Raw genomic sequence first — 25,938 nt, 5'->3', positions numbered from 1 at the left:
TCTCTAGGACACAGTTTTCTTTTATAATCAACAACACACACTATAAGTGATACCATTTCCCAACTTATCGGGCTTATTGATTCATCGAACTAAATCTCACCCATTAATAAATTAAAGAAATAAATATCAAATATATATGCTTGTTATTATATCAGGATTAAGAGCACACACTTCCATAATAACCGAGGTCTTTGTTTCTTTATAAAGTCAGTATAAAAGAAACGACCTCAAATGGTCCTACTCAATACACTCTAAGTGTATTAGTGTAATTATATAGTTAAGATAAACTAATACCTAATTACACTACGACTTTCCAATGGTTTGTTCCTTTCCATCTTAGTCGTGAGCTACTATTTATAATTTATAAGGAAACCGATAACATAATCTTCTGTGTGTGACACCACACACCATGTTATCTACAATATAAATTAATTGAACAACTACATTTATCATAAATGTAGACATTTGACCAATGTGATTCTTATTTCTAGATAAATGTTTATACCAAAAGCTAGGCTTTTAGTATACACTCTAACAAAGCAGTCGTCCGGCTGATGGCGTACCGGCAAAGAATGAAGCAGAATTATAACAGGCGTGTAATTTCCAGAGCATTCCAGGTCGGCGACCTAGTATGGAAGAAGGTGAAGTCGGTCGGCGATGTGAGTAAGATGGCAGCTCCCTGGGGGGGGGCCTTAAGAGTCGTCGAGAAGCTCCGATCGGGTGCATGCTATCTGGAAAATGAGGACGGACGGCGGCTAGAACGACCGTGGAGCGCAAATCATCTCCAGTCGTACCGAGCGAGGTAAAAGGTGTGCCGATGTAATTTATCTCATGTATGCCTTGTTCGTTTGTATCCTTTGGCTGCAACAATAAAAATTTAAAAAGACAAAGGATATGAGCATTTGTTGCCGAACGGCAAAACTCCATGACGACCGTCGAGTAGCGATGTTAAACTCTAGAGTCGAACTGGCGACTATAAACCCCCCGGCTTGAAGACCGTCGAGCGGCGACGTTAAACTCTAAAGTCGAACCGGCGACTATAAACCCCCCCCCCCCCGGCTTGAAGACCGTTGAGCGGCGACGTTAAACTCTACAGTCGAACCGGCGACTATATACCCCCTAGCTTGAAGACTGTCGAGCGGCGACATTAAACTCTAGAGTCGGACCGGCGACTATAAACCCCCTGGTCGGAAGACCGTCGAGCGGCGACGTTAAACTCTAGAGTCAGACCGGCGACTATAAACCCCTTGGTCGGAAGACCGTCAAGCGGCGACGTTAAACTCTAGAGTCGGACCGGCGACTATAAACCCCCCGGTCGAAAGACCGTCGAGCAGGGACGTTAAACTCTAGAGTCAGACCGGCGACTATAAACCCCCTGGTCGGAAGACCGTCGAGCGGCGACGTTAAACTTTAGAGTCGGACCGGCGACTATAAACCCCCCGGTCGGAAGACCGTCGAGCGGCGACATTAAACTCTAGAGTCGGACCGGCGACTATAAACCCCCCGGCTTGAAGACCGTCGAGTGGCGACGTTAAACTCTAGAGTCGAACCGGCGACTATAAACCCCCCGGCTTGAAGACCGTCGAGCGGCGACATTAAACTCTAGTGTCGGACCGGCGACTATAAACCCCCTGGTCGGAAGACCGTCGAGCGGCGACATTAAACTCTAGAGTCGGACCGGCGACTATAAACCCCCCAGTCGGAAGACCGTCGAGTGGCGACGTTAAACTCTAGAGTCGGACCGGCGACTATAAACCCCCCGGCTTGAAGACCGTCGAGCGGCGACGTTAAACTCTAGAGTCGAACCGGCGACTATAAACCCCCCGGCTTGAAGACCGTCGAGCGACGACATTAAACTCTAGAGTTGGACCGGCGACTATAAACCCCCCGGTCGGAAGATCGTCGAGCGGCGACGTTAAACTCTAGAGTCGAATCGGCGATTATAAACCCTCCAGCTTGAAGACCGTCGAGCGGCGATGTTAAACTCTAGAGTCCAACCAGCGACTATAAACCCCCCGGCTTGAAGACCGTCGAGCGGCGACGTTAAACTCTAGAGTCGGACTGGCGACTATAAACCCCCCGGTCGGAAGACCGTCGAGCGGCGACGTTAAACTCTAGAGTCGGACCGGCGACTATAAACCTCCCGGTCGGAAGACCGTTGAGCGACGACTTTAAACTCTAGAGTCGAACCGACGACTATAAATCCCCCGGCTTGAAGACCGTCGAACGGCGACGTTAAACTCTAGAGTTGAACCGACGACTATAAACCCCCCGGTCGGAAGACCGTCGAGCGGCGATGTTAAACTCTAGAGTCGGACCGGCGACTATAAACCCCTCGGCCTGAAGACCGTCGAGCGGCGACGTTAAACTCTAGGGTCGAAGTGGCGACCATAAATACTCCACTCGGAAGGCCATCGTACGGCTGCATCAAAGCCCGACACTTAAGGGCAGGCGAACGACTATCCTATATCCCAGAAGGGACTAACGAGTAGAAGCATTTTTGGCATAGATTCCGCTCGGGCCATAAGGTTACTAATGACGAACAGGGGAAAACAAGCTAACAAAACAAAAGTTGCATTCAAAAGTTGTATGCAAAAGTACAGTTCAAACAAAAGTTGGCCGACCAAGCGGCAGAAATACAAAAATGTCAAAGACACTTCATTCAAGATAGTCAAAAACGCTCTTCGGTATGGTGGAAAGAAGAGTTGCATGTTCCCAAACGTGTAAAGACTCAAATCTACTTTAATTCAGAACGCCTCTTCCTATTATAATTTATATATCTTTTTATTTCCTTACTTTTTTTTTCTTTTTATTTATTTATTTAGTTTCTAATAATAGGAAAAAGAAAGTACATGAATATCCCGAGAAAGCCGACTAAGTCATAAACAACTAGTAGTTCTTATAGAAAATTTACTGGACTAAATCTTTTATTACATCATTTCAAATAAAAGCGGAAACATAAACTAGGGGGGGTCCATGGGTTGTGTTGCCGTCATTCTGAGCTTGCTTGATTGTCAAAGCCTCTTGTCTCATCGGTACCGCCTCCTGAAAAAAAAAGTATCATGAGTCTAAAGACCCAGTACGTTCAAACCATAATAGCCAATAATCAGATCCACTAAATTAGGTTAGACAAAGAAAAAGATGTAGATCGAAAGCTTGCATACCGTAAACATAAGGAAAAATATTTTAATAATAATATTAACTTAAATACTTTCATGACATAAATGTAACAGCTCTAGTAGAGTTCAGTTCAATGAAAGTGGCCACGTAACATATTTGTTTGATTAAACATTTATCCTAGCGCTAGGTTGGTAGGGATCCGAACCTTGGAACGAAAACCCCTACCCATACATGATTCTTGGTGAGCTCCCCAGGCGTAAGTCCCTGGTTCATAACTCAACCCATACATAATTTGGTAAGCTCCCCGGGCGTATGTCCCCGGTTCATAACTCAACCCATACATAATTTGGTAAGCTCCTCGGGCGTAGATCCCCGATTCATAACTTAACCCATACATGACATAGTTTGGCCACAGTCAAATCACGTACCTCATAAGAGGAAAAACATATTCTTAACCTCATACATATATGTATACATCCATAGCATTCATGGTCATTAAAACATAACTATCTATAACCAAATAATCGATGCGCTAGAGTTTATAAATATTTTGATTTGTGCAAGCCATCAATGAGTTTAAGTTAAATTTTTTCCGTAGAACAATTTCTGAATTTAGAAAAATACTTGTCATCTAATACCAAATTCATACCGTGTAGAGCACATGATCTTAATACTAAATATAGGCAAAAGAAGACTAATTACTAAGAAGAAATTAAAACCAATATTAATAGTATATCTTTTGAGTTAAAATTGACTTGTACGTCAATGAAGGCATAAGATACAAAAATCACATTTGTTTCCTTTTTTTTTTAAATATATATATAATTGGGTTCTAAATTCTTGAGTCCCTTAAAAACATAACTAGAAATTTGGTAAAGGCATTGCATGCATCAAACTATTAACGTAATGGCTTTATCAAATCAATATAATCGGTGTGTACAACATCAAAGCAAACAAACAAAAAAAAACCGATTAAGGAAAGGAAGAAAATGGAAATAAAAAAAAACAACATACAATTTGTGATGCTTTAAAATAATCGGACTTCAGGAAATCCACCCGACGACAGAGAAAATTGACACATCGAATGATTTTCGCACATAACCATGTTACTCACATAACATACGATTTAATTAAGGAATTAAGAAAAATAAATAAAGAGGTTTTAAGCGTGCTCTGACTAAGGCATAAATAACATGGCGAGAAAATAATACATACACATACTATATCATGGATTCGATATAAATCGTAATCTGTTTAGATCATAAAAAAAAATGATCAACCGCAGAGAAGAAACAAATCATAACTTTTCATTTAAACTAGAATCGAAACACCCTAACCTATATCTCCTTCCCGCAATCAATCAATCTAGAACTCTCCTTTGAACAACCTATTTTAATAGATTAATTATTGAACTAAGGTGGTAGGAACGTACCTCTTTCTTTTGCGACTAAACTCCACGACACCCGACGGCTCTTCTCTCTCAACGACGGCTATCTCCCCCTCTTCCTCTCTTAGGGTTCTTTTTTTTATAATTGTTACCTATGACTTGGTCCAACCACTAAACCATTTGTTTCCAAATCAACTAATTCATTACCTTACTTATTAAATATATTTATGACTCAAAATATTCGTCAATTAATACTTTTATTTTTTCCTCATGAATCAAATAATCCATTACCATATTTATTAAATCTATATATGATTCAAAATATTTATTCACAACTTAAATATTTTATCATCCTATGTATACTAATTCTAATCCGTGCACTCCCTTAGTCATGTCATGTATATAATTAAATTGATTGCACATGCATATATTAATTAAATTTTATTCATGAAAATAATTTATCATGATATGAGTGTATTTAATTTAATTTTTTTTTTTATATTTACTACCCTACCTTAACTGAATTATTAATCCTATCCTTATTAATTATTTTAACTTATAAATAGTGAATGAATTTCAGGTGTTACAAAACGGGAATGACGAAAGACTCCGGCAAGTGACCTTGTGCCTTCAGGTGGTCCGCAGTGGCAGTGATAGCCAACTCGAATGCCAGGACGAGTCGATCGCACAACTTCTAGACGAAGTCGACCGAGCGAATGTAGGACTGCCTCATCGCAGCAAAGCGGCTCGGCTCGGCTCCCTGATACTCCGTAAAGGCAGCACAGGAAGCGTCGAGAGCTTCTTGCACGACCTTCAAATCGTCCTTGAGAGCCGCCGCCTCGACCGAACGACCCTTCTTCTTGTTAGGACCTTCGGATGCGGCTAGAGAGGGGGGGTGTGAATAGCCGACCCCAAATTCTCGTTTCTTCCTACAATTTAAGTTAGCGCAGTGGAAATAAAAAATAGAAATGAAACAAGAGAAGATCAAACCTCAAACGCGACGATATAACGAGGTTCGGAGATGATACTCCTACTCCTCGGCGTGTCCGTAAGGTGGACGAATCCTATCAATCCGTCGGTGGATGAGACCCCGCAGAACCGGCTAATAAAAACTCCTTCTGGGTGGAGAAACCTCGCCTCAATCTCTCTTGCAACAGCAAGATCAATGTACAAGAAATACAAAGAAGCCAAGAACAATATGAATGTAAAACACTGATTTACTTGCCTTCTCGTCGACTGTTGATGAAGCAGCAACTTCACGGATGTCAACCACAGCAGCAACTGTTGTTGGAGATCCAGCCGAGGGAAGCTCACACGAGGCTTCAGCAGTAGAGAGTTCAACAAAGCTCAGATAGCAGGAGCAAGAAGAAGAAGAAGAAGCACTGTAGAGGCCCTCCACCTCGTTATATAACTTCAACCTGCGAAGAAGAAGACAGAAATCTAGCCGTTGTGTCTCAACGGCTAGGCCTGGACCGATCAGGCCATAGCCTGATCGGTCCAGGACATCCCTGATCGGTCTGTGGACCGATCAGGCCCTAGTCTGATCGGTCCCCAGACCGATCCCACCTCTTCACAGTGAGGGGTTGCCGATCCCTGATCGGTCTGTGGACCGATTAGGCCATAGGTGGATCGGCTACCGAGCCAGTCCAGAGAACGAGCTACCGAGCCCTCTCCGACTCTACGTTCGGTCCAGAGAACGAGCTACCGAGCCCTCTCTGACCTAGTCTGGAGAACGAGCTACCGAGCCCTCTCCGATTCCATCCAGTCCAGAGAACGAGCTACCGAGCCCTCTCTGACCTAGTCCGGAGAACGAGCTACCGAGCCCTCTCCGACTCCATCAAGTCCAAAGAACGAGCTACCGAGCCCTCTCTGACCTCCCATGCCAAGCTTCCATACTTAGACTTTTCCCGTGTCAAGCTCCCTGCTTGGACTTTTCCCGTGCCAAGCTCCCTGCTTGGACTTTTCCGTGCCAAATCTCCATACTTGGACTTTTCCGTGCCAAGTCTCCATACTTGGACTTTTCCCGAATCAGGTCAACTCAAGTCGGGTCAACCAGGTCAACCTTGACCAAAGGTTGTACCCATAATCCTAAGTTTCTATTCTTGTCAAACATCAAAATATAACTTCTCTATTGTTGTCAAACATCAAAATATACCTCGAGTCAGGTCAACTCGAGTCGGGTCACCCAGGTCAACCTTGACCTAAGGTTGCACCAACAATCTCCCCCTTTTTGATGTTTGACAAAAATCATAATCAAGTTAGGTTAACCCGATAATCTAACTTAGGTTTTCCAATATCTTTCCAATGTTCTTCCTTGAACATTCTCTGAACATTCTCCCCAAACTCCAATGTTCTTCCTTAAACATTCTCTGGACATTCTCCCCCTTTTTGACACACATCAAAAACGAGTGAATCAAGGTCAAGAGTTTCTTCCTAATGAAAGTCCCATAACTTTCATTGAAATACTTAATTTCCCCCTTGATACTAAAATCAACAATCAACTCAGTGATAATCCCATATCACTCATCCTCAGAAATCTTGACGAGTAAAAACTCCCCCTAAAAGTCAACTCCCCCTAAAGGTCAACTCCTCCTTGACCATTGCACCAACAATGTCTTGGAGAGTTTCAACCCTTTAGAAATCTAAAACACCAACTTCCACAGTTGAAATTTCAGACAGCAGTCGAAAATCAGCAATTTGGCACGCTCTGATCGGTCACCAAACCGATCAGGCTCCACTGGATCGGTCACCAGACCGATCCACACTTCCATGGATCAGTCCAGTGACCGATCCAGACTTCGCTGGACCGATCAGGATCTCCTCTGATCGGTCCACGGCTCTCTGATAAGATTTCTGATTTTTTTCTCCCGAAATTCAGAAATCCCTAAAAAATTGCAAAAAAATCCAAAAATTGTAAAATTTTGAGGATACATTCCTCATAACATATATTATCATGGAAAAATAGTTTTCTATGAAAATAACTCCCATTTTTTAATCTTGATACAAAGTTCGAAAGACTTTGAAATAGCTCAAGGTTAATCCATCTTTGTATCAACTTGCTCAATGATGAATGCTATCACTAGAAAATCTTCATCAAGGTTTTTCAAATCAATTTTGAAATGATATTAAATCATTCAATTTAGGACCACAATCTTAGGGCTAAATGTACATGACTTGTACACAAGTTTTCCCTATGATCCTCAAATTCGAATTAGGCTCATCTAGGTACAAGAACCATGCACCTTGATCCTAACTCATAATCCTAATATCTCACACACATCTAAGGTGTATCAAACACACCCAAGTCAATTTTGATGTGAGATATGAGTTTAGGTCATCTTAAGCTAAGTTCTCATGTATTTTCTAAACAACAATTTGATCTCCATATCAAATTGTGTTTCTATCCTTAAATCAAATTAATTGATCATAAATGCAAGGGATGATGACATGGCATAAAATAATATCATAAGTGGAAACATGTGTCAATGTCATGATGTCATGGTATAAAGTATGAAACTTAAGTAAGGCATGACTTATAACTAACATAAGCATTATCATGACATTTCAAATAATAATAAATTAAATATGATGTCATGATATGGCATATGACAAACAATATATGGCAAATAACATATAAAGGTATAGAAAATACCTAATTCTAGTCTTAGTTGCCATTTTTGATAATTTTGATCATTTTGCCATAAATTCTATATTCCTAAGTGTAATAGACCTAAAATCATATACTAAATATTTTTAGATCACTATGTGCCAATTAGATGGATCCTAGGAAACTTCCTCAAATGTGGTTGGCACATCCTAATCACCTTAGGAATAATTTTTAATTTCATTTTCAAGGCTTGATTACACCTTGAAAATTTCTAAAATGCCACCTTTTGCCATGAGTAGGTTAACTACCTATCCAATTAAGGTTGGCACACCCTAAACCATCTAGCGTGAAGGAATCAAGCTCCTAGGAACCCAATACATATTTGAGTTCATTGGGTTCACTAAATATTCACTAGGGATGACTTCCCTAACAACCCTCCTAATGACCCTCCTAGGCTTTAAAGCCTTGGTCATTTGGGACTCATCAAGATCAACTCTAGGGGTGACTCCCCTTGTGACCTTGGTGATGGTTTTCTTAGCCCTAGGTCTTGTTCCATAATCGAATGGAACGTTATGATAAGCGGGCTTGACCACTTGAGACTTAGGTTTGTGACCCAAACCTCTCATGTCCTTAGGCTTTGATTTTTGACCCTTAGACCCTAGAGTTGACTTCTCCAAATTCTTAAGAGCCTTTTCTAAAGTGTCAAGTCTTGACCTCAAGACTTGATTTTCCTTCTTTAATACCTCAAGCTTTAATTTGCCATTTTTCTTTGAGGTATTCCTATGCATATGTCTAGTTGTTTTTGGATTCCTATCTAGGTTTTCCTTAACCTTAGATGAATTAATTCTAGGGTTGGCATTTCTAGTATTGTCCTTATCTAGGCTAACATGTTTGGCGCCTAAGCACTTGTATCGGTTTCTATGGTTATCATGCTTATCATTCTTGACAATTGCAATAAAACTACTAGCATGTGTCTTATTAGAATTGCAAGAATGTGCCTTAAAGGATACCTTAGGGTTTGCCTTTGCTCCCCCCATAGATGCGCTTGGTCTCTTGTCCTTGTGAGGTTGCCTCCCCCTTGGACATTGACTCCTATAATGTCCCCTTTGCTTGCATTGGAAGCACACCACGTGCTCCTTGCCCTTGCGTATCGGGACTCCGACTTCCTTGACTTTTGGTGCCAGTGGAGTCTTCCTAATCCTCTTTGGACATTTACTCTTGTAATGCCCATAATCCCTATACTCAAAGCACATTATATGTAATTTACTTGAAATTAAGTTGCTTGAGTTACCTAGGGTTGAGGATGGATGTAAGCTCTCTCCTTCATCCCTTCCGGAGGTAGAGGCTTCTTCTTCTTGCTCCAATCTTGAAGAAGAACTCTCCTCCTCTTCTTCCTTAGATGTTGAGTAGCCCTCAACTTCTAATTCCATACCTCCATGATGTGAGCTACTTGGCTCACTTGACTCCTCTTCATGACTTGAATTGGAGCTCTCCTCATGGAACTTAGCCAAGTTGTTCCACAACTCCTTGGCATTGTTGTATCCACCTATCTTACACAAGATATCATTAGGTAATGAAAATTCAAAGATTTTCGTTACCTCGTCGTTCATTATGGATTGGTGGATTTGTTCCTTCGTCCACTTCTTCTTCTCAAGAGGTTCTCCTTCTTTATCCACCGGATGAAGAAAACCTACTTGTACACAATTCCAATTTACTAGGTTGGTCATAAAAAAATACTTCATTCTTACCTTCCAATACGCGAAGTCGTCGCGATCGTAGAAGGGTGGAATCGTGATGTCTTCTCCAAGTTGATCCATTCTCTAGCTCGTGCTCCCCCGGGTGTTAATCCGACGAAGAGCAACCTGGCTCTGATACCACTTGTTAGGACCTTCGGATGCGGCTAGAGAGGGGGGGTGTGAATAGCCGACCCCAAATTCTCGTTTCTTCCTACAATTTGAGTTAGCGCAGCGGAAATAAAAGATAGAAACGAAACAAGAGAAGATCAAACCTCAAACGCGACGATATAACGAGGTTCGGAGATGATACTCCTACTCCTCGGCGTGTCCGTAAGGTGGACGAATCCTATCAATCCGTCGGTGGATGAGACCCCGGAGAACCGGCTAATAAAAACTCCTTCTGGGTGGAGAAACCTCGCCACAATCTCTCTTGCAACAGCAAGATCAATGTACAAAAAATACAAAGAAGCCAAGAACAATATGAATGTAAAACACTGATTTGCTTGCCTTCTCGTCGACTGTTGATGAAACAGCAACTTCACGGATGCCAACCACAGCAGCAACTGTTGTTGGAGACCCAGCCGAGGGAAGCTCACACGAGGCTTCAGCAGTAGAGAGTTCAACAAAGCTCAGATAGCAGGAGCAAGAAGAAGAAGAAGAAGCACTGTAGAGGCCCTCCACCTCATTATATAACTTCAACCTGCGAAGAAGAAGACAGAAATCTAGCCGTTGTGTCTCAACGGCTAGGCTTGGACCGATCAGGCCATAGCCTGATCGGTCCAGGACATCCCTGATCGGTCTGTGGACCGATCAGGCCCTAGTCTGATCGGTCCCCAGACCGATCCCACCTCTTCACAGTGAGGGGTTGCCGATCCCTGATCGGTCTGTGGACCGATTAGGCCATAGGTGGATCGGTCCACAGACCGATCCCCCTATTGATCCCCCTATCGTTCTCTTCTTACTGATCGGTCACCAGACCGATCAAATAACCCACAGAGAGCTACTGTGTGGTTACTGATCGGTCACGAGACTGATCAGATAACTAAGGTATCACTAGATCGGTCGACAGACCGATCCAGACAGCCAAAGTCAACAGACCGATTCAATGCCTCTGTTGGTTTTAGAGCTTCCCAGCCCTAAACCCTAATGTCTTCCTGGTCCATAGAACGAGCTACCGAGCCCTCTATGACCTAGTCCGGAGAACGAGCTACCGAGCCCTCTCCGACTTTCACGTCCAGTCCAGAGAACGAGCTACCGAGCCCTCTCTGACCTAGTCCGGAGAACGAGCTACCGAGCCCTCTCCGACTCTACGTTCGGTCCAGAGAACGAGCTACCGAGCCCTCTCTGACCTAGTCCGGAGAATGAGCTACCGAGCCCTCTCCGATTCCATCCAGTCCAGAGAACGAGCTACCGAGCCCTCTCTGACCTAGTCCGGAGAACGAGCTACCGAGCCCTCTCCGACTCCATCCAGTCCAGAGAACGAGCTACCGAGCCCTCTCTGACCTAGTCCGGAGAACGAGCTACCGAGCCCTCTCCGACTCCATCCAGTCCAGAGAACGAGCTACCGAGCCCTCTCTGACCTCCCATGCCAAGCTTTCATACTTGGACCTTTCCCGTGCCAAGCTCCCTGCTTAGACTTTTCCCGTGCTAAGCTCCCCGCTTGGACTTTTCCGTGCCAAGTCTCCATACTTGGACTTTTCCGTGCCAAGTCTCCATACTTGGACTTTTCCCGAATCAGGTCAACTCAAGTCGGGTCAACCAGGTCAACCTTGACCAAAGGTTGTACCCACAATCCCAAGTTTCTATTCTTGTCAAACATCAAAATACAACTTCTCTATTCTTGCCAAACATCAAAATATACCTCAAGTCAGGTCAACTCGAGTCGGGTCACCCAGGTCAACCTTGACCTAAGGTTGCACCAACACTTCTCGCGGTCCAGCAGATCCGCAAGCTCCTTCACCCGCTGCTCCGGAGCCCTCGCTTCAACATTCTTCACTTCCAAATCAGAGAGAGCGGTATTCTTCCGAGTGGTTGCTAATTCTATCTTGCGGTCATAAGTTTTGACCTGCTTTTCAAGCTGGTCAAGCATGTATGCCTGGTCGACCGTCTTCTTCTGCTCGGCCTCTAGCTGCTCCTTGGTCTTGGCCAGCTCCTTTTGTAGCTCGGCATAGGAAGGGCCCTGAGAAGAAGACGGGCCGCCCGGACTCTTCAGTCTCTTCAACTCTTCCTCCACCATGGCCAAACAGTTGGCGACAACGATGTTTTCCACCCATCTCTGATGTACGCAGGAGTGTTAAAACGTCGACCGGGAAGACTACATAAAAAAGTAGAAATGAGGCTTACCCCTGTGGACTGCTGCATGTGGCTGTCAGCCAGTTTGTCGAGCGGAATCATGGCAACACGGGCCCGGGCGTCCGCCCACATCTCAGCAAGAGGCCCCTTGATAGTGATCATGTGTTCAGGAGTCGTCGGCTGATCGGACTCGGTCATAAACGCCTCAGTGGGGAGGTGCAGGGTGACCTTAATAGTGCGGCGCCGGCCAGGAGTCGTGTGAGCGGACACCGAGGGATCGGAGGTCGGGCTGGACATCGAGGACAGAATGCCCGAGCGGCGGACTCGGCGGGGTACAGGAGGAAGAGAGCTGACCGGCACTACTTCGATGGGGTCCGCAGGCAGATCCAGTTGGGAGGGGGTCTGGTCAGAGGAGAGCGCCTTGACCGATGGCGCTTTGCTGCGGGGAGGTGCGGTGCCCGTCCACTCGGACGCTTGCACTGCGGAGGTGGCCGAACGGAGTGGCATCTCCACACGCCGTCTCTTCTGGTTGAGTGGGAGTTCGTCGTCCGACTCAGAGTCATCCTCTCGAATGGAAGGGCCCTTGCTGGAAGTTGCACCACCTGTCGCTTCCGCAGGTGAAGATAGAGCGGTCGACTCCTCTGCATTTGCCTCACTCTCACCCTCGTGAGAGCCGACCGGAGCAATGCCCAACTGCTCCATTTCCTTGGCTGCTGCCGCCTCGAGCGTGGCCGCTTTTCTCTTCAAGATCTCGAACAACACAGACTCCATTACGATGTTCGCTGCAAGAAAAAGAGAAGAAAATCAGTTAGAACTCAAGGCAAATGTACAAGTAAATTTCTTACCAAAGCTGCTCGGGAGGGGGGTCCGGCTCGGACTCAAGCCAAACATATACATCACGCCTTCAGGAAGAAACTTGTTATTGTCGAGCTTTAGACCGACGAGTATATTGGCTGCCTGAAGATAATCCGGTCGGGTTTTATACCTCTTCAGTTCGGGGGAAGTGGGCGGTTTGACCTGCCATTTGGTCCGGAAAGGAAGCCGACCGGGGGTACGAAGAAAAAGTAATTTTCTTTCCAATGCTTGTTGGAAGAGGGCAGTTTATCAAAGAAGACTAAACCGGGCTGAGCCTGAAGATAAGTGCCCGTCTCAGACTGCTTGGGGTAGTAGAAATAATAGAAGACTTCCGGGCGGAGTGGAATGTTGTGTATCTTAAATAATACCACAACTCCGCATAGAAGGCGAAAAGTGTTGGGAACCAATTGGGCGAGCGGGAGGCTGAAGAAATCGCAAACTTCGGCGATGAAGGGATGGAGAGGAAACCGCAGACCGACTGTGAATTGGTCACGGAAGAAACAAATAGCGTCGCGCGGCGGTTTGTGAGGCCGAGCGGAAGGCGAGGGTAAAATCAGTTCGAAATCAGAAGGGATGCCAAAAGCGTTTATCAGGCTCTCGGTGTCATGCCGATTGAACCGCGACTTCATGGTAGTATACCATGGGCCAAGAGCGAGGTCAGCGGGCTGGGAAGAGCTAGCTATCGCCGGAACAGTGGAGGAGGCAGAAATCGGGAGAAAACACAAGGTCTTGAGGGAGATGAACGGAACAGTGACCAAGAGGCGAGAACGCGGCAAAGAATGCAAAGAAAACACAGAAACGAAGAAAGAAAGACAGAGAACCTTACAGAAAAGATGAGGATCGAAAGAAGAGGGCAAGGGGTCGCCAGAGTACTGAAGAACGAGGTCACCAGAGCAAGGAGCATAGGAAAAGGCTTATGAGCACGCGATGGCGAAAGTGCGGCGGAAGAAGGTGACGAGAGCTTTATAAGGATGGGCTCGATCCGCCCGAGCCGTCGGATGCAGGTCACATAACCCGAGGCCAGCATCCAACCGTCCATTTCAAACCGATGAACGTCGCATCGGGCGTAAGGCGACGGCCGTGCGATGACGTCAACAGCGCCACATGGCACTCGGTCAGAGGAGGGCATTTAATGAGTCCCATCACGAGGCAGAACCCGCGTGCTCAACCATAATGGCGGAGATTTGCACGCATTCCGAGAAGATCCCGTAGAAATCAATACAGGCTATCGACGGGCCAATGGGCCAGCACTCGGTAGTTAGCCGACCGGCGTTATTCGACCCCATAGTGGCCGAGCGGAGGTACACTTTCGGGAGTGACAGGATGGTTGTCGCTCGGCCAAACTCATAGTCCAGTCAGTCGGACTTAACGCCTCCTTCGACTAGACTTGAGGGGGATGCATGTGATCCGATGGTAAGGACGGGGGACCCTCGTTGGCGGGAGGTCAACGACACGTGGAGGTCAATGGTCAAGAGGGTCAACCCCAAGGTCGTGCCGAGCGGACAGAGGTCATGCCGAGCGGACTGGAGGGTCGACCGAGCATCAGGCCAGGAGTCTCCCAGGCCGGAAGAAAGACAGCCGGACCAGGGGGTCAGGTTTCCGATGCTCAAGTTAAAAGAGTCTCTGGCCGAGCGAACAGGCCGCTCAGCCGAGCCATAGGACAATAATGCGCAATCCCATCCGAGCACATGAGTAGAGCTTCCCCGCCCGGTCCGAGGTATGCGCATTCCCAGAGGCCATGAGCGTCGAGCGACCGGTCCGCTCGGCCCGGGAACAGGCAAGAGGCGCAACGGGATAAAACGGACAGCTGGTAACATCATCCTCGAGACACCTGCCGCCGACAAATAACATGGTCGGCGGCCGGAACGGACAGAGTATCGTACGGTGGAAGTTTTCACCGTCACATCAGGGATATGCTCGGACGATTGCGGAATGACGTCAGACATGCTTTTCTAACACAACCCTACTAAGGTATGTTTGGGGAAGCGTGCATGCATCGAGAAGCATACCCGCACCTCCCCGGGGTCCTATATAAGGACCCCCAGACTTCGACGGAGGTATGCAATTCTCATCACTGTAGCCACAGTAGCGTTGCCTTACTCCTCTTCTTCTTCACTGTCTGACTTGAGCGTCGGAGGGTCGTCGTCAGAAAACCCCTCCTGGCTCGGCTTCTTTGCAGGTTCGCCGGAGATCCACATCACCAGTCGAAGATAGCATAGAGCACCATGTCTCAGTATCCATCAACTCAGCGCTCGGACAGGATCAATACTAAAAAGAATGTGCTTTAGTCCCTAATCAAAATTAAGTCATATTGACACTAAAATACACCTATAAAGGTTCTCATCAACTAATCTAACCCTAAAGTGAACTCATTCAACATGGTGATGTAATAGCAAACCAACATCATATTAATTAACTTATTTTGAAAATTGGAATCTAAGAATTAATGTGTGAGACCTAATTGTACCTAAAAAGTGTGAAATGTCATCTATGAACTTAATGGTTTGAAATTGCTTTGGCCCATCAGTATTTTAGTTTAAAAAAAAACAGGGTCCAACATTCAGAAGAGCAATACGAGCCTCCATTGAATTAAATATTATAAGACAATACTAAAATAAACAAAAATATTACTCTAGAGGTTATCGATCAGAATGAAGTACGTATCACAATACAGAAAATGAAAAAGTATGAAGAGCACGAGCATAAGAGAATATATGAATGAATATTTGAGTTTCTTGTGAGCTCTCCTTGAAGTTCTTTATATAAGACTCCTCCGATCACTTGAAACCTTCTCGATCGCCTATGTCTATACTGACGTGGTTGTAATTTTTATCTGTAAGATAATATTAACAAAGCTCTCTGGTCGACTGAATACCTTTGATTGCTTGGGTAGGGGTCAAACTAGGGGTGAAACTAGGATTTTATTTGGGATGAGCTAAATATAAAATAAATTAGTATTTTTTTATATGAAAAAATTTTATTCATACAAAAATTAATGTATCATATAATAAGTCTTTTATATCCTAATGATAATATTTCAGTCAAATATAAATAAATAATTTAAAAAATAAAAATAGATTAAAAAATATAAAGAGAATAATTCTACAAGATACTAAAAATATAATAAATTAAGTTTATTGATACTATGTTTTATTCTATGAGACTTCTCATCAAACTTATCTATTATGGATTTAACATCTGGGCTGGTTAGAAAATATTTAGATTTTTAGAATTTGGATTAAATTTGAAGTTTTGATATAGAGATGAGGATATATTGAGCTAGTTAAAAAATTTATAATAGGATTTAGTATTTGAATTATATAATATACCTCTATAAGAAGGGCACTAGCCTCTTTGATTTCGCCTCTAAGTCAACCAAACTTCGCAAATTTTCTTTCACAAATCAATTTCATTTTTATTTCTTTTAACTTAAAAAATTGATATTTTAAAATTCTAAAGGTTATTAATGGTGGTTATTTTAAGTTTTCTTCGTATGTTCATCCTTTTAATTTTTTTTTAAAAAATTAATGGATTCTTGACACATATGAGGGGGTAGCTTGGGCTAAAGCCCAGGCTAGCCCCCTCTTACATTTCGCCTTTAGGTCAAATTTCATTTTGACCACCTTGCTCGGATTCCTGATAATGTCATATCTTGATCACCTGGAAGTTTCTCTGGTCACCCGTATCCTTTGGTCATCTGTGAATGATCGAAGAGAATGTTGGGGGGATGGGGGGGGGGGGTGAATTATGTTTTTTAAAAACTTTTTTTTCTGGTTTTATGAACTTATCAAGTCACAGTGGAAATAGAAACAATTACAAGAAAAATAATGAAAGTACGCGGGTTGATTTTACTTGTTTCAAAGCGTTCGACGACTCTTACTCCAAAGCCTAGGATCCCTCGGACCATACCGATTGGCCAATCTACTAAAATCTCCTCCGTAAAACTTTGAATAGAGAAGTTGATTACACAAATGAGGAAAGTGTAACAACCTACACTTTCCTATATAAGTATAATAATTATCAAAAATACACTTTTAACGACACTAGTAGTAGTTGTAGTTCGTAGCTCGAAGTCGGTGTCACTTTGACTATAGCAATTCGACGTAGCATAGTCATAGTAGAGCAGTAGCGCTACTAAAGATGGCATGGTTGAATCAACTTAGAAGCTCATAGAAAAGTTACCTTATTGCTCATTTCGAACCCTCCTTTTATACAACATTGGAGGTGCCTCCAATAATTCAGGGCACCTCTAATGACGCTTATCTAATTCATAAACTTCGACTTCTACCGACTTAAAGGCACCTCCCATTGCTTCAAGGCATCTCCAATCACTTCTGAGGCATCTCCATTAGTCGAAACTCTAAATGCACGAGGGCGCCTCCACCCTGTGCAGGGTGCCTCTAACTTCTCAACTGAGGCTCCTCCAAGCACTCGAGGCACCTTGACCACTGTTTAATAGAGGTTGAACCCAGATCTCAGCTTCGTCTTCCAAACCGGCTTCATCACAACTCAACTTCCCGAGTTGGACATCCAAATCAGTCTCGCTGACAATATGAGATTATCTGCTCAGGTCATCATAATAGATAAATTAGAATTAATTTTGTATTATTTTAATTTAGTAATTTTTCTCTAAAACCTTTGATAGATTATCCAATAATTAGTTCATGCTTAATCTCTGTACGCTTCTTGTGATCAAAACTAACTAAGTTGTGCATGCTTAATTCTTAGTGGATACGATATTTGATTACCCAATTACCATAGACTTTATTTAACTAACCGCCACATACTGTGTGTGTTATTTTAAGTTTGATTTAATTTTATTAGGTCATAAAATTCGTAAGGTTATTTATCCTCCTGTTGAATTCGATTCTACAAATTATTTTTGGAGAATCATGATGTACAAAAAGCTAGATGGCATGTCTCTTTCTTCTTGTGAAGGCAAGGCCATAAGAACTTCTCTCCTTTAAAGCATGTTTTCTACACCATTATGATCCTTTTCTACCGTCCAATCTTCAAGAAAGGAATCTTCTGGTCTGTAAATATTGGATCATCCTTTGATCTAATATTTATATTACTGAAAGATAATACTCCTCACCTATTTAATATGTGGAGATCATTATCTCCTACCAATCGACATTTCTTGGTCCAAAAATAAATCAAGAAAGACGATCCAGAGGATCTCATTCCCAATCTTCATCAAGACCTTCGCTATCCACTATAACAAACACCATAGCTAGTCACAAACCCTCTTCTTGATGAAAATCTTTACGACACCTTATCCAAGACCACTTGGATAAACTACCATGGTTGATTCAACTCCATCATCTTCGAATCTCCTCACAACTAATGTTGACATTCAGGTCTAATTAAGAGTTATTCCTCCAATTAGTCGAATTCCTAAATCATTGCACTAACTCTCTAGATCAAATTAAACTCAAAGATAAATGAACTAAGTTCCTACTGTGTATAGTTGAACTTGTTGAGTAAAGATTTATCTAATGACTGATGTGAAATTTTTATAGGACTCGATTGATTATTTTCTGGATTAATCGATTAAAAAAAATTAAATATCGATACATCTAATCCTAAAATGCAAATATACAAAATTTAATTGTTAATTTTGTGTGAGTGCTCCTGTTTGTTTGGTTGTATTGCATGCACAATATAGATGATAAGAATAAAATATTTTTATTTTAATATTATTTTTGCTATTTTAGTCTGCTATATGTCCATAATATTTAACAGTTTTAATTAAACTTATTAAAATAGTATTTATATCATTTTCTTTGAGAATAATTCATTACTTTGAATTATCTTTGGGATAAAAAATAAATAATTGAACGATTTAAGCAAAGGAAAACTAATTTCTGTTTTTATTTATAAATATTTTTGGTTGTCAGAATAAAAAATTTTTTTATTATATTAAAGTTACTTTGAACTTACATACATGATGTTAAAGTCCTATCCATCCGAATCCACAATAGACTTGAGTTGCCTTTCAAATTTTTTTTAAAAAAAATCTTCAAAAATTTAAAATTTAAATACAAATTTTAATAGATTTTTAGACATGATCGCATAATTCACCATTCAAACTCAAAATCAGTCCGTCTAACTCATACCTCGTTGTCCTGAATTGGACTGAATTGGATTAGGTTGAGAATTTTTGGATCCGTCGAGATGGCTGACCGTCCCGTCCCACCTCGTCAATTTTTGACGAATCGATCCGCCACGGGTCGTTTGCAGATCTGCATGGCGTAAAGGTTTTGCTTTGAATTCTGAGCATCCCAATCCGATCGACGTGGGCCCATCAATTAAATCTTATCCACAAACGGATCTACTCTTGTAGGATAAATCCGACCATGATCCAACGCGTCTTTCCAATCCAAAATCCAAATCCATCTCAAAAGATAAAAACAATTTCCACCACCATCCTCACCCGCCTTTTACACCCTCAAAAGACAACAAACGGACCTACGATTCTACTCAATCCGGAGCCAGGTAAACAATTTCATTTATATTGTTGAAATGGGCGAAATTATGCTCTATATAGGCCGCCGGAAGGGGGCGGCATCTACTCCTCCTCCTTCTCCTCCTGCACCGCATTTAACCGCCGAGCTCCGAACAAGAACAACCATGGCTTCTCTCTCTTGCTGCCAGCCGTCGCTCCGCTCCTTCTCAAACTCCAGTATCATGAGTTCCCCGGCTTCTTCAGCCAGGCGAAGGACTCCCCCTCTCTGTTTCCGGCGACGCAGTGAGATCCCCGAGCATCGTCGTAGCCAGAGCTTCGGGAGGTAATAAATAAATAAATTAATTAATTAAATGCTTAATTTGTCATTATATTCACGTTTTCCATACGACATCAATATATCAGCTCCGCCTTCGCCGGCGAAGCGGCCACGGTGCCGATGTCGGTGCCGGTCCGAGTGGCCCGGGAGCTGCTTCAGGCCGGCCACCACTATCTCGACATCAGGACCGTGGACGAGTTCAACGCCGGCCATCCGACGGGAGCCGTAAACGTTCCTTACATGCTTAAAACTGGCTCAGGTATATATATATATATTTCATATATAAACGCAAGCAATTGCAATTGCAATTTCATTTCTGAAACTCTGATTAATTCTTATTTCTTTTCCTCCAGGGCTGACTAAAAATCCCAACTTCCTGGTGCAAGTCTTGTCGGCCTTCGGCGAGGACGATGAGATAATAATTGTGAGTTGTGATCGATCAACTTCTCAAATTAATTATATATGTTATTATTATTATTATTATTTGTTTCTAAAAGATGGATTTTTTTTTTTTTGCACAGGGGAGCCAAAGTGGGAGAAGATCACTGATGGCAGCAGCTGAACTTGCAGCAGCTGTAAGCGCAGCTGATCATAAGCTTTGGCATGATCAGTGAATTATAATAATTAAGAGAGAGTAGTGCATGATTGTTAATTAACTTCTGGTTAATTTCGACAGGGTTTCACCGGCATCACTGACGTAGAAGGTGGCTTCTCTCTCTGGCTGCAGAACAGACTCCCAGTTGATGCATGAAGAAGAAGCCAAAATGCTTGGGCGTTGTAGATATGGACAATAAGAAAAAGATGTTACAAGGGTCGAACACCTGTGCTTTGTTACTACATTCAGTAACTACCATCTCAATTAACTGAGAGGGGAAGTCCTTCGCCTGCATTTCTCTATATATCTTGTGTATCTCCTTGTCCTTGGTATTGAGAAAACATATATATTAATTTAAAACATTGTTACCCATGTGCTGATTAGCATAAGAGCGCAATGTCTAAGAATACTAACCTGAATTGGAGAGCTTGAGGAATCGAATCGAGGGAATACTAAGTCATGTCAAGATGCTCAAGAAGCAGAACCAAGTGACGGGGATTGGGGACAATCGAGTCAATTGAGTGCTAGGGCCTAGGTGGGTTGAGCCCTCGAGAGGTAGAGATGCTCCACAGTTCCTCGAAGATGTGGAAGATGGTAAAAGAAGATTTACCCCAACAACAATAACATATGCAAGAATAAGATGCCTTAGATGGTCATGTTGAGCTGTTTGGATCTCTTGGACCGTAAACCGGTCCTCTCCTAATCTCCTCCAAAATAATGCATTTCAGATGGCGTTTCTTTTACACTTACCGTCTAAATTTCAATAAATTGGTGGTCCTCTCCTAGTCTCATCCGAAATAATGCATTTCAGATGTCGTTTTATTTACACTCACGGTCTAAATTTCAATAAATTGGTGTTGTTTTAAGAAGGAGCGTAGCCAAGATTTAAAATTATTTGGGATTGATCGTCGGCATTGATGTTCCAGCTGTTAGTATTAGCCCTAGTACCAATTATGAGATGATTTTAAGGGCTCATTTTGTATCATATATCATTATTAATAAAAAGTAAAGTTGGTTATTATATTTATTTCAGTTTAGTGTCAATTGAATAAGTATAATAATGTCTTAGAATAGAAGGTTTTAATGTACAATGTATCAATTAGTTGAATTGATAGTAAGATATTGTAGAGAACGCTACTCTAAACTATTCCTAGTCGAGCATTAATATACAAGGATAATATTAATGCGTTGAGACTAGCATGTAGGTCAACGGATGACTTAATCTCATAAGTCATAGATATGAGATATCAGGTTGACACATGGATATATATTAGAGAATATATACTGAATGACCCGCCATGAGAATATTTCATGGATCGTTATATGAGTGTCATAAACATTCTCATGTGACTATTGGTATGAATAGTCCTTAGACCTGAAGTCACTACGGTTCCCTACATAAAGAGTTGTGTACTTGGGTATCGTCAAACGTCACCTGTAACAGGATGGACAATAAAGTCGATCACTGGGTATACAATAAATTATGCGTAGGGATGTGAGTGATGTAGATGAGATCTATCCCTTCCATATGACGGAAGCGATATCTATGGACCCCTTGATTAGTAGGACATAAGAAAGCATGGTCATGCGCAAATTAGTTAATATAAGATATTAAGTTTATTTGATTGAGTGTATCTACTTAGAGATCAAGAAACATAAAGATTGATAAGAGGATGACACGGTCTATGCCTCATTGATCAATCTAGATATCAAGGATAGAAGGACCAAGTCATACAAGATAATAGTCACGGACAGGTTAGGTCGGATCTCAACTTTTTCGTCACTTAGGTAGCAATGATGCCTTTCTAGATGTCACTCATCGCTTATGTATCTAAATGTTGATTTGGGTACATTGTCAACGTTACGAGAACCTACAGAGTCACACACAAAGAACAAGTATATTTAGAGAGAGAGGTTTATATGATGGATCATTGGATTAAGTGTAATCCGAATTGAACTTATTGAGTTAGACTCAAATGGATCCAATTGTTGGATTGAGTACAATTCAAACTAGATTCGTTGAGTTCGAATTGCATGAGAATCAATGGGTTAGACTAATTGGGTGAACTTGAGTTCACCGAGGAAGTTGAATGGTCAAAATTGAACCATTGGATTGAATGGTTAATTTTGAGCCATTAGATTAGAAGATGAAAGGGTAAAACCTTTGATATTCATGGGATAGATATATATATATCATTTTGGATGATATTTTTTTTATAGTTGAGAAGGTGAAAAGTCTTTTGCATTCTTCTTCTTCCTCCTTCCCTCTCTTGGCTGAAATCACCATTGTGGTTGCTAGCACAATCTTAGGTGTTTTCCTCTCCATCTTGTTTGTTTGCGAGACAAACAAAGGCAAGACTTGTTCATGTGGATATCGTAGAGGCGTGAACGTGAGATCATGTTGTGATCTGAGTTGTCGGGAGATCGTGTGCACGCATCAAGGGTACAATCCTATTATGTAACTTATTATAGATTATTTTTAAGCAATGTTTCTTCCCTTCACATGGATCCACTGGATAGAGAATCTAGTTATTTTTCCGCTGCACTTCCGCTTGTTTAGCGCGCTAGATCCTTACACCAGCTACGATGGTTGCAGCGAGTCGTGATGATAGAGTGGAGTCGATGCCGCTTGTGGCAGGGAGAGCAGCGATGACAAAACTATCAATAGAGATAGTAATGAATGTGATATCGTGGTGGTCAGAGAGGAAGGTAGCGATGCCAGGGTCGCGCTATGGCAATGCCCCTACAAATATAGCACGCTAATAAGGAGAAGGTTTGTCGCGGTTATGCTAGTCATGTCACGACTAGACGCATGTGAGGAGGTACAAGGAAGGCGGCGGTACTGGCTACTCGTGGGGCAGATAGAGTAATATATGTAAGGAGGTGAAGTAGTAAATAAGGAAAATTTTAAATTTAATTAAAATTTTTGGCAATTCAATTAGGAGAAACAAGAACTGAAATGAAAATACTATAAACCATATGGACAAAAATAAAATGAGGATGAGGCTGAAATAAAATTTTACTGATAAGTTTTTAAAAATGAGTAGGACTGGAGTTTACCCTAGCCTAAGGATGGCTCTACCCTTGATTTTAAGTATAGGTATGTTCGGTGAAGCGTTCTTTGATAAAATATAAGTATTTTATAAATATTAGAAGGTTGTATTTTTTTTCTCCATAATTTGTAAATTTTGATTAAATTTATATTTTTTTATAATTTGGTATTATTTTAAACTTAAGTATATTTCATGCGACGTTGTTTATCGAAATTAAGATCGAGTGTGTTATTTTAGAATGAATCTGAAGCATATTATTTTGGAAGGAATCTGGAGAAGATGATAATTTAGGATCTTGAAGATCCAAACTGCATGTTGAGAAAAGTCAGGAGGTTGAGTTAGGTGGTCTAGAGTCAAATTTTGTCTGTACAAAAAGTGGGACGCCAGTGTCCATGGTTTGGAGATGCTCTGCACTTTTTCAATGTATAGATAAGAATTATCATGTTTAACCCATTAAATTTAACCTTCAAATTTCACTAATTCTTTGAGCACGTTAGCTTTCGTGGTTTAGATTAATACTGCTTTGAAATTTCCTTTTTGATCCATATGTTATTCCTCACTGCGTGCATTTGTGAATGCAGTTGTAGTACTCCATTTGTGAATGCTTTTTCTGAATGCAGTTTTATTAGTGATAATGTAATTAAGTTTGTGAGCTAATTTTACTAGTTTTCAATGTAAATCTCGGCTGAAAGAGGAGGATGGATCCTCAGTAGGGTCCATCGTATAATTCACCAATAAAAGTATCCGTAAATTGAGTAAATTGAGGTCAAGAGGAGGATCTCGCCCACTGAAAGGAGTACGGATCTACTATAAATTTATAGACTAAATGATCCATTATATAAATTGGTCTATTTTAATGAATCTCATCTCTTAATTAGACGGGATTCATCATAATTCATCAATCAAATGCAGTGGACTATTCTCTGGTCCGTAAATTATAGATTAGAGGATTCCATCTGTTGGAGGACGAATCCTCTAGTCCATAATTTATGGATCCGAGAATGATCCACTGTATAGATTGATCCATTTTAATGGACCCTATCTGTTAAATAGATGGGGTCCATCGTAATTCACCAATTAAAGGTAATGGACCATTCTCTGGTCCACAATAGCAGACCAGAGGATCTCGCCTGCTGAAAGAGGACAGATCCTCTGATTCACAATTTGCGGACCAGAGGTCAAAGGATAGTCCACTATATGGATTGATCCATTTTGATAGACCTTACCTATTAAACAAGTGGAGTCCATCATAACCCACCAATCAAAGGTAGTCTGCAAATTGCAAATCAGAGGATCTTGCCTGTTGAAAGGAGGACGGATCTTCTGTCCCGTAATTTGCAAACCAGAAGATGATCCATTGTATGGATTGATCCATTTTGATGGATCCTACCTGTTAAACAGGTGGGGCCATCATAATCCACTAATCAAAGACAGTGGACCATTCATTGATTTGCAAATTACGAAATAGAGGATCCCACTTACTGAAAGGAGGACGGATCCTCTGGTCCATAATTTGTGGACTAGAGGATGACCCATTGCATAGATTGGTCCATTTTGATAGATTCTACATGTAAAACAGGTAGGGTTCATCATAATCCACTAATCAAAGATAGTAGACCATCCTCTTAATCCACTAATCTTCTTAATAGATCATCCTCTGATTCATAAATTATGGACCAGAAGATCTCGTCTATTGAAAGGAGGATGAATTTTCTGATTCGTAAAAAGATGATCCATTGCATGGATTAATCTATTTTAATAGACCTATCTGTTAATAATCCACCCATTAAAATTCTACCAAATGGCCTCTATTCAAACTTTCAGATTAGAAAAATTTGTGCATATATCCTAAAACTTATTGTTGCACTAAGTTTTAATTTAAATTATGATATGATTATTTTATTTTTAGAATTTTAATTCTTTAAATTTATAATCTATATCGCTATATTTTTATTGCATTTAAAAAATTATATATATATATATATAGAGAGAGAGAGAGCGAGAGAGAATATTTCATAATTGTCTCATAGATATAAGAAAAAAAATTAATTGAGATGCCTTTTATATAAAGAATTAAAAAAGGGTCATTTTTTTAATTTATTTTTCATTTGGTTAAAAACTTGGATGATTTCAAATTTAAAAGGCGACAAATCTTCGACATGTGTCACTTTCAGATGCTCATACACGTACACACTTTGGCATCCACCTCCGTCCTACACGTCCACGTCAAAATAATCCATTAATATCTACTTTTAATTATTTTTTAATTATATTTAATTATTTTAAAAGATTTGATTTAGCATAAATTAGAGAAATATACTCCCTCATAATTTTAACTTTATATACCATTTCTATATTTAAAAAAACTTTATTTTCACTCTTTATATGTAAAATTTTATTGATTTCAATACTTTTATGTAAAAATTGTTATATAATTGTCCCTGATATTTTTATATATAAAAAAGTTCAAAAATAAATATAAATTTTTTTAAATATCATTTAAAATTA

At 41.4% G+C, this 25,938-nt stretch overlaps 1 protein-coding gene across 1 annotated transcript; it reads left to right on the top strand.

Annotated features, from left to right (window-relative positions):
• The first annotated feature begins 19,507 nt into the window (after positions 1–19,507).
• LOC122000543 (thiosulfate sulfurtransferase 16, chloroplastic-like) lies at positions 19,508–20,765 on the top strand. Its single transcript, XM_042554916.1, has 5 exons — positions 19,508–19,788; positions 19,869–20,041; positions 20,136–20,206; positions 20,304–20,357; positions 20,459–20,765. The coding sequence occupies exons 1-5, from the start codon at positions 19,523–19,525 to the stop codon at positions 20,531–20,533; spliced, it is 639 nt and encodes a 212-aa protein (XP_042410850.1). The 5' UTR covers positions 19,508–19,522; the 3' UTR covers positions 20,534–20,765.
• Positions 20,766–25,938: the final 5,173 nt, after the last annotated feature.

This window comes from Zingiber officinale, chromosome 7A (genome assembly GCF_018446385.1).
Source record: "Zingiber officinale cultivar Zhangliang chromosome 7A, Zo_v1.1, whole genome shotgun sequence".
Taxonomy (NCBI): domain Eukaryota; kingdom Viridiplantae; phylum Streptophyta; class Magnoliopsida; order Zingiberales; family Zingiberaceae; genus Zingiber; species Zingiber officinale.
Note: the sequence above shows the minus strand (reverse complement) of the source record. Positions and strands in the feature narration are given on the sequence as shown.